Source organism: Musa acuminata, chromosome BXJ1-1, assembly GCF_036884655.1.
Source record: "Musa acuminata AAA Group cultivar baxijiao chromosome BXJ1-1, Cavendish_Baxijiao_AAA, whole genome shotgun sequence".
In the NCBI taxonomy this organism is placed as follows: domain Eukaryota; kingdom Viridiplantae; phylum Streptophyta; class Magnoliopsida; order Zingiberales; family Musaceae; genus Musa; species Musa acuminata.
In genome coordinates this window covers 16,205,577-16,220,055 of record NC_088327.1, presented here as the reverse complement: position 1 = coordinate 16,220,055, position 14,479 = coordinate 16,205,577, and the positions used below count along the sequence as shown (strand labels likewise).

Below are 14,479 nucleotides of genomic sequence, written 5' to 3'. Positions count from 1 at the left end.
GAAATCCCTGTGTTGGATCTCTCTCACCAAACACGAGGAGCCGCACCCGCAACGCTGCGCTTATCCAGCTGTAAAGGCTCTGCATCACAAGCGCGCGACAAAGTGAGTTTAAGAGCCACGGTGGTCGATGGCAGCAGCAGACACGAGAGAGCTCGAGCCTGGTCACTCCAAAGGACAGAGATGGACAGAGAGACGACCGATCGAGCTTCTACGCAAAATGACGCCTGTGGCTCGTCCACGTCGCCTCGTTCTCGTCTCTACGAAATCGTATCCTGACACCACCCACCCAAATCCATAGAAGAACAGAAAAGGACACGGTAAAAAGGTGGAAGGGACGGAGCGCGAGAGAGAAGCCCTGCGACAAGAAGCGCGCTGCGGAAAGATGTGATCTTTCGTGATAGTTTACTGATGGTGAATGCTAAGATCTGTCGGTCCTCTTCGTGCATCGTCTTGATTTCTTTTAGCCAAAAATGCGGGTGGAGGGATCGTAGTTTCTCGGCAGTCGGAGTGCTAGATTTCTTTCTACACGCATGTTCTTCGATCTGGTGATTCTTTCTCTAATGTTTTCCTTCGATATTCGAAGCAAAATCTTTGGAAAGATTTGTCTTTTCCGTTTCGAATGCGTAGATCGAAGAATTGTAATGGTGAAGAAGAGGTTAAGAAAAATGATCCTTCTCTAGTTGAATCCTTCTCTGGCGTTCAAAAAGGAGGAATTTTGAGGAGACTTTATTGCGGTTGTTGTTATTCGTAGCACAAAATCTGTTGGTGTTCTCTTGGTCAGCGGGTTGGCGTTCGCCGCAATCGCCATGTGCTGCTGCGCCGCTTAGCTTTTCCTCCTCTCGTTCGGTGCCCATTTCGACCTACATTTTAGGTTTCCTTCCGCCCGAGTCGAGGTGCCACGATGGCGAGTTGGGAGCAACTGGGGGAGCTCTCGACGGTGGCGCAGCTGACGGGCCTCGACGCCGGCCGCCTCATCGCGCTGATCGTGCAGGCGGCGACCACCGCGCGGATGCACAGGAAGAACTGCCGCCAGTTCGCGCAGCACCTGAAGCTGATCGGCAATCTTTTGGAACAGCTTAAGATCTCGGAGCTCAAGAAGTACCCTGAGACGAGGGAGCCCCTGGAGCAGCTCGAGGACGCCCTCCGGCGCTCCTACATTCTCGTGGATAGCTGTCAGAACAGGAGTTATTTGTACCTTCTGGCCATGGGATGGAACATCGTCTACCAGTTCAGAAGGGCTCAGAATGAGATCGATCGATATCTTCGACTCGTTCCGCTCATCACTCTCGTCGACAATGCTCGGGTCAGAGTAAGGATTCTGGCTTAATTGTTGGGTCCTAATCTAACAACTTATCTTTTTGTTCCTTATATGCTATTAATATATGGTCCTGATGGCTTTAGAAAAGCATTTCTTTGAAGAATAGTATATAATCCTGTTCTTGCATAAGCAGATTGTAGAAGGATAGTATATATTTCATTATTGATTTGATCGAGTTCAAAGTATCGTCAATTGATTTGTATGCTCTCTTTCTACCTTGAAGATATGTAGATTGAAGGCATTTATTTTCCGGCATTGTTTGGGATATATATCCTCTATGACTTTAATGTGCTAATAACCTCCATCATTGGATTTCTATACTTCTGAACATGGCATATCATACCTATTTTGTTCTGCATTATCAAAGTGTTGTCAACAAAGCTCCAAAGAAGTAATGAGCAGTAGCAACGAAGGAGGAAGGGATTAAGGGTTTAGGGATGTGAAGAGATGGTATATAGGAGTTTACTCCCTAGAGGTGGAAAAGTCCGACAGCTGTTCAAATGGATTTGCTGGATGGTAGGGTGGAATCAGGCTAGGTCATCTTTTAAGGTTGGCTGCCCTGCTAGCCACTTGTTAGATCTTGGATATTGAAGGGTCTAGAACTTATAGTTGATATGCAATAACTCGCTTTGTTAGCCACATTTAATTCAAGCAAGTCCAAAACTGGAGTTAACTTTTCTTTTTGTTTGATTCCTTAATATCACCTTGCTTTTAGATTTTAACTAGGGATTTCAGGGAGTTCTTTGGATTTATATGTTGACTTGTTAAGGTTTATTTTGGATATTTAGCCAGACTGTTCATGCAGAAATATCCATAGTTTTCTATAGAAAGATCATTGATGCTCCCATCGTATAGTGGTCAAATTTAACTATTCGATGACATGCTTGCTTTTATTCTAACTGGTTTTATTTAATTTCTTGTATGTTAGGAGAGGCTAGATTCCATTGCAAGGGATGAGCGGGAGTATACTTTGGATGAAGAAGACAGAAAGGTGCAAGATGCTATTTTGGACCGTGATCCATCTACAAACCATACCACAGTTCTCGAGAAGTCACTGTCTTGTTCTTATCCAAACATGCCATTTGATGAGGCCCTTAAGAAAGAAAGACAAAAGCTCCAAATGGAACTCCAAAGATCACAAGTAACCATGGATATTGGTCAGTGTGAGGTGATCCAGCATTTGATTGGAGTGACACACAATGTGGCTACCACTTTAGAAGAAAAAAGTACACATCTCAAAAGTCCAAAGAAAGTTGAGCTAAGTTATTCTGGTGACAATAGTTACAAAGAACATACTTTTGATGAGAACTATCATGAGCAAGTTACAAAATCAACTTATAGGTTGGTCTTCTCTTTTCATAAGATAAGAGAGTATGATGCATGAATCTTGAAGTTATTTTTCTTGTCTGTAAACAACTTAGTTCTATTGTTAAACTAAGCAACTTATGCTTATTTTTGTGTTCTTCCTGTTATCTGTTTCCTCAATTTTGTGACAGTACCTATCACAAAAAAGTTCTTTCGTTTTCTTTGTTGATGTGACTATTGTTCAGAATTCTTAGTATTAGGGTTATTCTTTCCATTTTAGTTTGCTTTTTGCTCTTCTTTTTATCTGCTTATTAAGTTCTCCATATTGTTTCCTTCTCCTGACTCGAGTTATTTGATCACATAACAGCTGCCAATACCAAACCTTTTTTTTTTCTGCAAAGGTAAGTGATAAAGGCTGGATTTGATCCTAAGACCTTACGATGATATGATAAGGCATTACTGGACTTGGTTGCACTATTTCTGCACCATTTATCACTACATAAGATACCTAAATTTAGGAATATTGCAATCAACATTGGAATCATGGTTGCTAATGTTTTTGACTGATACTCCAATTATTCTTTTAATCTTGTTAATACATTTTTCTGCATAAGCTGATGAGTCATTTTCAGGGGAACTTACATAGAGGCTTTGCTCAATTACTAAGCAGTTTTTGTCAAAAATCATAGAAAAATGTTGTCAAATGTCTTAAGTGTTTTGACAACCTTTCCCTATAGCTAATAACTGGAGCCATAACCAGACAGAAAATCAATGACAATGAAGCACTTGAACAAATCATTGACCTTCACGTACTAAAAATATATACACTACAAACTTTATGCGATCATTTTGTCTGAAAGGAATTTATTTTTTTTAAGACATTCAGTTGTAGAATCCTGTGATATTTTATAATTGGAGCAACTGCATGCTGCCATGACCATGACAGCGTTTCAAACTACCTTTTGTATTTATTAGATCTCTTGCTATCAATCTTGTGTTTGTTTTTATTTTTGACATTAAAGAAAGATTGAATCATTTTAAAAAGATAGAGATCAGCAATTCTTGTCATAAACGATTTTGTTTTGGTATAGTGAAATCCTCATTTGAAATATACAAACGGATGAACACTTGTTTGACCTTTTTGTTCACAGTGACTAAATATTTCATAACTATAGTTTCTATTCTTCAGATCCTTCACTCTTTATTATGTTACATTAGCCATAACCTAATCCCTAGTGTGCCAATTATTTGTCCCTTGTTGACCACAAAGTCGAAAACTCCATGATGTGTTTTCTTCTTTACCGAATTACTGATTATTACAGACAAGATTGAAGAAAATAATCACAATAAGATTAATCAGTAAGATTATGGTACACCAATAATCGCAATTTGAAAAAAAATTGTAAACTTGTTGGATGTTTCGGGTACTGGATCCATGTGGATCCCCAACAGGACCGATACAAGCCCAGTATGTGTTAGCATACATGGTATCGGGCGGCATGTGCTGTGTTCCATGCTGCCACCCCAATAGGCCACCAGACTGGTATGTTCTGCCTGCATACCAGTTCTGGCGAAATGTAGAACCATGGATGTATCATGTATGTGATTTTGTATGCATGGAATGTTAAATGCACACTCTAGTCTTCAAATAAATGATAATTGATGCTTGAATTGTTATACTGAAATCTAGTTCCTCTATCCCGATCATGAAGCAGGGACTTATAGTGAATTGGGTTCAGAGAAAAGATTTAGAGCTGTAAATTACAATGATGAATAATTTGAGGACATGAAAATGTTTGTAAAAAGATGCTAAAATAATAAAATGCTCCAGTTTGGACTCTCCAAGACATTTTCTTGTTCAGTTTTTTTCTTCAACATTCTCATGCAGATTTTGTAACCTTATTTAAAGTATTTTGCTTTTCTATTCCTTTCATATCCATAAATCATAAACTGTTGGTGCGTCTTGCACCTGTGAATTGTTTGTGTATTTCTTGTGTTCTTGGACAACTTCTATTGACTGAAATCTATGTAATGCATTCGAATATTTGCTTGCAACTTCGAAGTTCCATCTTCCAAAGGTTCTTGAATACTTGAAATTATATGATATACAGACATAAATACAGTGACAACAAGACAAAGATATTTTCTTCTCATAGCTAAATGAATATGTTGGAACAAAGAAAGTATGAAGATGTTGAAGTACTTGTTCATGCAAGTTTCATGTGAATCTACTATACATAACTTTGTGATTTATGAACTTTTGTACAGTATATTTGAAATTTAAAACCTAACTGAATCTGAAATTTGCATAGAACCGGTTCACCACATTCATCGGGTCATGATATGATTTCACACAGAGGACTTCACGGGCATGAAGAGTGGCATTCAGACTTGCTTGGATGTTGTTCAGAGCCTTCATTATGTAAGTCGCTCTTTATGGCTAGCTTCAGTTTATCTATAATGTGCTTCTTAAATAATCTATAAGTGGAATTTTATGCCTTATTTTCCATGCACACAAAGAAATACTGTTTAGTTAACAATCAGATGAAGTAATGAGCTTGCTGCCATCTATGGTGAAGACAGCAAATTCTTGCTGCCGACACACACTAACACATTTGATTTTTTTCCTTAGTGACCCTCGGAATGGATAGATAGAATGCCTATTGTATGGATCAACAATATGGATTTCTTGATCACCCATTAGAAGTTATACCAGTATACATCCGTCATAATTTAAACAAAGCATATTGTTTTCATAATGTATGTCACACTCTTCAATCAAATTCATAAGCTTATGACTGTTCTATCATAAGCTTACGACATATATTTTGCTAATATCATCAGATGAATAAAAATTTGCTTTTGACTGGACATGATAACTTATCTATCAATTTACAGCACCTTACTCATCTTTTGCAGGTTTCAAAACTTTCTTCTATCCTTGCGGGACATTTTCACAGATTGCTTCTGTAGCGAAAAACAGACCAGTCTGTACGTGATCTCATTCCATGATAGTTTTCATCTATATTCCTTGGTGATTAATGATATGCTAAAAACAATTTCCAAAAGAAAAGTTCTGACCTATGCTTTGTTGCTTTTCCATGTTTGCGTGGTTTTTCTTTTTTTATTATCTCTAAGGGGGAACGTCTACATTCAAGTAATAGCTATTATCTGTTATAAATGTTAATGCAGTTCCTATGTGTGAAATACAACCAGTCAATTGAAAAAAATATACTTGACTTCCGTCGAGAACTTTAGATTTATGTTGATGCCACCGAACGATGCTGTTTCAGTTCAGGAAAAAGCTGCAAATGCTTGTTCATATCAGTCGATAAAGTATGTCTTTGGATGATTGGCAGGGGTGCATAGTTAAATATCTGAAGTAGGAATAGTACTATAGTAGTACATGAGAAGACTAACTGTTCTGAAGCTTCAGCAACCTATGTTAGAAAGATTTAGTGAGAACCTGCTATAGTTCTTTAAGTTGCAGTGAATTAGGACAACAGTTTTTAAATTGAAGGAATTCAATTCACTTTTTTCAACGTGAATCATTTATCTGGATGACTATTTAGACAATGTTGTCTTACATTACGCTCTGACTCGAATGATCTTGATTAAAGAATTATCAGATCGCCAAGTTTTCAAATGCCAAGAGTCCAATTACCACTATGCTTCAATATGATCATAGTAATTTTAGCATCCACAGTTTTGTGAATTAGCAATACATTAAACTTATGCAGTCAGCTGATTACATGACATGAATGAAAGGCCAACTTATGTAACTTTGAAAACCCAACATTCTTGGAGATCTTGGACTCTCTATAGTTGGTAACTATCTCAAGATAGCTTTTTGTATAAGTTGAGCATTTGCACTCTAATGCAAAGTTTCTTTGCTAAGTATGTCAGTAGGTTGGCTTTTTGTACTTCAGAATGGTCTTCAAGATGATTCACTTTGCTATAATCTATTTCTGATCTGTAAACTTGTTGCTTGCATAAATTAACTAGAAATCAGAATTATTTTAAAACTCCATGTGGTCAGAAATCATGTATGAATTAGAGCAACACACCAATTATCTATCATCTTGTCCTTGTAAAGGTTGGGAACTTCATTGTTTTGTGTTTGCATTTCACTACTGTTGATCTCAAGCATATGCTATGGCTATAACGATAACCTGGAGACTTGACAGTTTATCTACATAATCATTTTACATGACTTGTTAATTTGATGTTTCCAATACGCAATTGGTAGAAGCTTCCAAGGAAAAGATTGTTTTTCAATAAATGGCTCTGTTTCCTGTCAACAGCTTCAGCGGAAGCATGTAATGACTTGATGGCATATTCATTAGTATTGTCATGCTGTTGTTACACCTGCTGTGTTAGAAGGAAGCTTCGAAACATGTTCAACATTACGGTAACTTGGTCCTTTTTATCTGTGACATGTAATTTTTATGTAATTGATTTGATGACTCCTATCAAAATTTGAACTTTCAAGACCACATTTTTGCTTTATTGCTGTATCATTATGAACACCTTAAGAACAACTGTATTTTTTGTACTTCTCTGTTGCTTAACTGCAGCATGCAAATATGTCGATAATTTAATTTTGTCATTTACTTCTGCAACATGAGTGGGCATGTAAGAAAGAGAAGCTAAAAACAATCAATTGGTTCCATCTATCAAGTTGTAAATGATAAAAAATGATAGAGAAGGCTCTTTTTATAAGCTACTTTTTACAAACAAGAAAATGAAAAGAAAACTTATAGTAAATACCCTTCTCATATTTACTTTATCATTGTGATTATGTATTTAAATGTTTTGTTTCCATAATTAATGATCCAGTGTTATTCTGTGTTTCCTAATCTCGATGAATCTATTTTAACATCAATTGTGGTGCAACTATTTGGTTGTCCTTAAAACATGGAAAGATAATAATTTTGTGGACTTTGTGCTGGCAATTTAGGTGGTTTCTAGGTGGGTGCTTAAAGGCAATTGGTATGCATTTATCATTGTCAGTGAAAGGAGGAAATGTCTTAAGTGGAGCTTGTTTAAGAGTAAAATGCATCATTTAATTCGTTTTGATGTTGCGAAATTGTCAGTAAATTTAGTAAGCAATTGTAGCTGAATGCATGTCGACAATAGCTTCTTTACACTGTCTTCTCATCAATGGTTATCTATGGGTGCTCAAGGTAGTTGATGATCAATCTGCTAGGATTCATATATTACCTGTCATGAAAATTTTGATTCATCCTCGACTGTATTTTTGGGGTTTGCTGATACACTACTACTACTCTTTCTGCTAGGGAGGGCTTTGTGATGATTTCTTGTCACATCTACTGTGCTGTTGTTGTGCACTAGTTCAAGAATGGCGCGAGGTGGAGATTCGTGGGGTTAAAGGTACGCCATTGCATTGCATAGTTCATGAATTAAATGCTTTATAAGCCAATGATAAAGTTGATTTGTCATATAAATGTCCTTTTAGCTATTGGTTAATTTCCACAGACAAGAATTCCAAAATTAAATTAATTCCAGAATCATATTCTTGTTAGGGTTTCTCAAATCATGTTTTGTTAGATCATATCCTCCTCATATATCGATCCAATCCCTAAAAGAAACTGAACCAATAAAATAAATGATAACTGATATCATGAGGTCTACTTCATTCAATTAATTCTCCAGTGAGAAAGAACTATAACAGTGGAGGTGGCAAGTAGTGTGAATGATAGTAAGATTTCCCAAGAAGAGTTACTATATATATAGACTTCAGGTTTCCAAATCTCAAATATTCTTGTTGATCCAACTTAGATGTCTTATCCACAGATCCAATTCTTGTCTGTCGAGTTAGAATGGTCACTCAGGATTACACACTATACGAATCCAACTTATCATCTACTAATATTGATGTCTTATGCTGCATTTTTGCAGGCACTTGGAAGACACAAACCAATCCACCAGCTTCTCAGTACATGGAATTCTAAGCGTCCGCTTGGAGGAGATTTGTTGCTGTGTAGATGTATCTATCTAATTGACTGCAACAGAGGTAGCAGTAGATTGTTGCTGTATTCCATGCATTAGGATTTGTGACCTTCAAACTATGGAAATAGTAGGCAATATATTTATTATAACAAAGTTGCTATCAGATCGTGCATGTTATGGCTGATGTAACGATGAGTGCAGCTTTACTGTTTGTTATATTGTGTGAATTGGATGACATACACATTGTTAGGGTTTACTTCTCCTTCCGCCTCATCCGATGGCCAAGCCATGGCAAAAAAGATCACCTTGAAGAGCTTAGACGGTGAGGTGTTCAAGGTGCATGCGACTGTGGTGGAGTCCTAGACCATCAGGCACATGATCGAGAATGGCATCTCCCTCCCCATCGTCACCACTAGTATCCTTATCAAGGACATTCGAGTACTACAGGATTTTTTTTTATTTGTTGGTGTTAGGAAAAAATATTGTTGACGTCTTAGTCAGCTCGACGTGGTTTGGACTAGTATGCGAAAGATTGCTTTAGATATCTTTGAGGTAGGTACTTGAGTTTCTTTGGTGTCATTTACATGTAAATCGAGGTTATAAAAGGTTTCTCGACTTAGTCCTTTCGATGCTTAAGTTAGTAGCTTGTAAGTGTGGACAAGAATAGTCAAAAGAAGTCTCTCTTTTCTGTGTTAAAGGTGAGTTTTATACTTGGTCATAAAGGGTATGAAGAAATCTTATGATTGTTTTTTTATCATAAATGGCAAGAGTAAAGTTTATGTTTGTTTTTCCTATCATTTGTCCCCCATAAAGGCGTGCTTCGAGGCTTTTTTGAGAAAGGCTCAAAGTGCAGCGTTTGGTTCATTCAACACATGAGCATTTGAGATTCGTGGGTCAAGTTATCTCGATATATTTTGTATTATGCCTCCATCATGGTAGATTTCTTTTCGTGCAGGTCTGGTTTTCCTAACTCATGCATCTCGGATGCATTTAGTCTTATGCCTTCATCGTGACAGATTTCTCATCATGTGGGTTGAGTTTTCTTGACTCATGTATCTTATACGCATTTGGTCTTATGCCTTTGTCGTAGCATATTTTTTATCATATGGGTTACGTTTTCCTGACTCATGTGTCTCGGGCGCATTTGGCCTTACACCTCTGTTGTGACAGTTTTCTCCTTGCACGGATTGGGTTTTCCCGACTCACGCATGGTCACAATGGTGGATTTCTCATTACGCGGGTCGAGTTTTCTTGACTCATGCATCTTAAGCGCATTTGGCCTTGTGCCTCCGTTGTGGCGGATTTCTCTTCGCGTTAGTCGAGTTTTTCCGACTCATGTATCTCGAGCATATTTGGCCTTGCGTCTTTGTCATGGTGGATTTCTTTTCATGCGGGTAAGGTTTTTCCAACTCACATATCTCGGGCGGATTTGACCTTGTGCCTCCATCGTGATGGAATTTTTTTTTATGCGAGTTTGGTTTTCTTGACTCATATGTCTCGGGTGTATTTGGTCTTGCGCCTTTGCCATGGCGGATTTCTCATCATGCAGGTCGGGTTTTCTCAACTCACGTGTCTCAAGCATATTTGATCTTGTGCCTTCGTTGTGGTGGATTTATCTTCACGTGGATCAGGGTTTCTTGACTCACATGTCTCGGGTGCATTTGGCCTTGCGTCTTCATCGTGGTAAATTTCTCTTCATGTTGGTTGGGTTTTCCCGACTCATGCGTCTTGGGCATATTTGGCCTGACGCCTCTACCGTAGTAGATTTCTCTTCACGCTGGTTGGGTTTTTTTTACTTATACGTTTAGGGCGCATTTGGCCTTGTGCTTCCACAATGGTGGATTTCTCTTTGCACAGGTCGAGTTTTCCCGACTCACGCATCTTGGGTGCATTTGGCCTTACGCCTTCACCGTGATGGATTTCTCTTCACATAGTCGGGTTTTTCTGACTCACGCGTCTCAAGCACATTTGGCCTTGCACCTTCCCCATGATGAATTTTTCTTTATGTCGGTTAAGTTTTCCTAACTCATGCATCTCAGGTGCATCTAGCCTTGCACCTCTACTATGGTGGATTTCTCATCATGCAGGTCGAGTTGTTTCGACATATGTCTCGGGCACATTTGGCTTTGTACCATCGTCATAGTGGATTTCTCTTCGTGCGTCTCAGGCACATTTGGCCTTGTGCCTTCACCATGGCAGATTTCTTTACCTCTTTAAATCCATCTGGCGCATATCAAATCCTTTGTCCGGTATGTTTCGAATTCATTTTGGTGTTCTTCGAATCCTTTGTCTGGCATGTTTCGAATCTGTTCTAGTGCTTTTTAAATCCTTTGTGGTGCTTGTTGAGTCCTCAATTCAATGGACCTTGCTCTTCCTTTTAATCCTCTATAGCCTTATGATTGTAATCCTTTTTAGACATGGACATGCATTCTTTGAAGACGAAGGTGCTTGGCTCTTTTTCAAGTACAATAGTGGCCTCTTTGATTTCGGCCACTATTTGCCGGCCATCACTCGAGGCGTCAGGCCTGACTTAGTCTAGCCACCATACTAGCACCGATAAATCAAGAAATAAGTAGAAGATCATTATGAGGAAGGTGCCTCATCCTTGAAGGAGTGTGGAACCCAAGGAGCGAGTTACTGATAGGGATCCTCCCACCTCCGTAGCGTCGATGCCTTCTAAGGGTCACTAAAGTTCTCGGCTCTCTTCGAGAAAAAGAGGAGATAGACCAAGGTCGATGTTTGATTTATGTAGGTGCAAGCCCTTGCCCTTTACAGCTATTCAAATAGCTGACCTACCATACCCGGTCTTGGGAGTATCATTGCAACCGAGATGGGAGGATTTGCACGAGGGGCAGAAGGTATGGAGTGATGGTGTGGCTTCAGAGCAATACTATCATGGATCCTTATGTCCGGTGGTAGTGAAGTAGATCTATCATTCCCCTTTGGAGGTTTTGATTGACACTTGCTTTTACAACGAAGTGCTGGTAAGTTAGGTCATGGCAGACTCCTTCGAATTTGCTTCCGAAGTAGATCTATCATGTGTTTGTTTATAATTTACAACACTATCACTATATAACAACCTTTATCGATTGTGTACATGATGCTAGTATCGTTATTCACCAACAAGCCTTCATAATTGACAATCTTCAAGAAGAGATCAAGGGGCTAAAGAAGGATAGAGCTCCTACTGTTGTTGTCGAGGTGGAGGCTCGAAGGGTTGAGCTGGCATGACAACTTGAGGAAGCCGAGTTGCTCTATGCCAACCTTGTCAGGCAGCTAAAGGAAGTTCGGAGCAATAACCGGACTATGGAGGACAATCTATTGCAACTCACTCGAGAGCTGGATTCGATGAGGATGCATAACTTGGAGCTTGGTGAGTAGGTTACGGTGGCTAATAAGTGCTAGTCATAGGTGCCCTGCAAGCCAATCATATGAGTGATGACACTTATGACATGATACACTTTTTTTTTTACTTATTATATTATTTAGCATTTCATCACTTCATATTACTTGTTGCATATATGCATATATGCATATATATTGTGATGTTCATGGATCTATGCAATGGGAATCAAATCATGATGAGATCATGATAATGAGACTAATTCACCTTTAAATATAAACCGTAAATAATCCTAGTCATAGGTTATTTGAGAGGGACATAAAGATAACCAGATAGACCAGTGTGATGTATACACATTCATATAATGGAGCCAACTGATCTCATAGCTGCTCATGTGGGGATACTAGGGCTATAATGCAGGTGCTCAATGGAGAATGAGTTCACTGATTGATCCGCTCATGGAATGCTAGATGGTTAATGATACCTCAATGTCAAACAGCGATTCCGTTGTCCTCGTGGTGTACCTGGTCCCTAGACTTGAGATATCATATCTTGTATGAGTACTCTACTCTTTGATACCCGACTTATATGTTTAGAAGTTTCAGATCTAGCACAACTAGTCATAAGGAGTGACAGTCAATCGTACGAGAGCTATTGAGTGTCGATAGAGGATCATCCACTCTCGGTGTCATGAGAGAAATATCTCGTGTTCTTGCTCAAACAAATCCTTGGCCAGGGTCATTCAGATTGGGAGAGAAAGAATTCTTCGGGGGAATCTGATTAGAGCAAGACTCGAGTAGAAACCGTATGAGTTTGATAGCATCATGTCGTCTTTGGGATATTAGATAGATAAGGGACTATATGTATACAATAACTAAGGACATATAGGTTCAAAGGATTGGATTCCCCTGTATCGTCTGAGGGCTACAGCGTAGTGGCCTAGTACGTCCGTAGTCGATAAGTTGAGTAAATTATTATGAAGATAATAATTCACTAAGCCAGAAGGAGTTCCAATAAGTATGACTCATGGCTAGCTCGATATTGGGCCTAAATGGTCACACACATATGGTAGGCGTTGCGACGAGTAGAGGCTCAGATATGAGATATCCATTAGAGCCCCTATCTTATTGGATATCCAATAAGCCCCTGAATTATTAGATTCTATGGATGAGATCTAATAAGAGCCAATAAGAGATTATTGGATAGAGATATACTAATCTAAGAGGCTTCGGTAGTTGGATTGAGATCCAATACCTAATATGGTAGGATCTATTAGGGTTAAGTTGACATAAGGCCTCTATAAATAAGAGGGAACGAAAGACTCATAAGCTAGAGGCTTCTTGGTTGCTACCTCCCTTTCTCCTATCCCCTTCTCCTCCTCAGATAGCAGGTGTGGAGATTTAGGCAGTGGTTTAAGGATAACCATTAGAGAGGAGGGTGCTTGACCTCCTTCATCATCTCCTACAAATCTGTAGGGATTCAGGGATATACGATCTCTCTAGGTAATACAACTATCTCACACGTGGATTTATGTTTCATTAGTTTTTTGTGCACTAATCTTCACACAATGACGAACACCTTTTTGAAAATTTTAGGGTTTTTATTTTTTGTTCTTCTGCTGCCATGTGATGTCGCCCCTAGATTTTCCTAAAGTGGTATCAGAGTCAGGTTGTTCATGTGAAAGATTGGTTTTGAACTACATGTGTTGTATTTTAGCAAGACTTTTGACATTAAAATTGTTACCACAGAAGGTGAGAGAGGACAACATCTATTACTGCCCTCATAGGTTGGTCAATGGCTGCTTGCAGCCTTGGCCGAGACTTGGCCACTTGTGTGTAGGTGGTTAGCCACTTATGGCCAACAATAAGCGGGTCACAAGAAGGCAACCGCAAGGGCAATGATGCTTATGGGTGCTGCCCCCACGGGCAGAACCACTCGCAAGGGCGGCACCACTTGCAAGCACTATGCCCGTGGGCAGAATCCCCCACAGGGGTGGCGTCGCTTACGGTCAAGGGTGCGCCCGCCCGCCCGTAGAGGGCCGTTATTGGTAGGGTGGCGATGGTCGTAATGTAGTAGGAAGGAGAGGATTAGGGTTTTTTTTATGAAAACGATAGATTTGCCCCTTAGAATTTTAAAAATTCTAACTTTTATCCTTTCAATCTAAATTATCAAAATATCCCTCATAATTTAAAAAATTTCTTACATGTCCCTAATTTTAGAAAAATATTAGTTAATTAAAAGATTTAATTAACTATTATTATTTATCTAGTGGTCCTATATTATGATATGTACATATGATGTATGATGTAAACGAATGATCATGGATCATGTGATGTGTATGTACATGTGATGTAATTATTATTAGCCTCCAATTTTATTCTCATTTATTGTGGGGCCTGCATGCCTATGATTAAGTTGTAATCACACGATGAGGTGTAATGGGAGCGTGGAAGCAATATTGGGACCCACGAGGTCGAGACGGATGATTGTGACATATGAAGATATACTGCTGCATACATAGATCTTGATGTGAGTGATTA

General features: G+C 39.0%; 1 protein-coding gene across 2 annotated transcripts; it reads left to right on the top strand.

The window, feature by feature from the left end:
* The first annotated feature begins 53 nt into the window (after positions 1–53).
* LOC103998865 (cell number regulator 13) lies at positions 54–8,759 on the top strand. Of its 2 annotated transcripts, XM_009420475.3 has the most exons (7): positions 54–1,309; positions 2,247–2,659; positions 4,936–5,045; positions 5,543–5,614; positions 6,928–7,034; positions 7,924–8,017; positions 8,546–8,759. In XM_009420475.3, the coding sequence occupies exons 1-7, from the start codon at positions 902–904 to the stop codon at positions 8,596–8,598; spliced, it is 1,257 nt and encodes a 418-aa protein (XP_009418750.2). In that variant the 5' UTR covers positions 54–901; the 3' UTR covers positions 8,599–8,759. The 2 variants fall into 2 exon arrangements, 1 of the variants encoding a protein (XP_009418750.2); XR_672750.3 differs by lacking the exon at positions 6,928–7,034.
* The last annotated feature ends 5,720 nt before the right edge of the window (positions 8,760–14,479 follow it).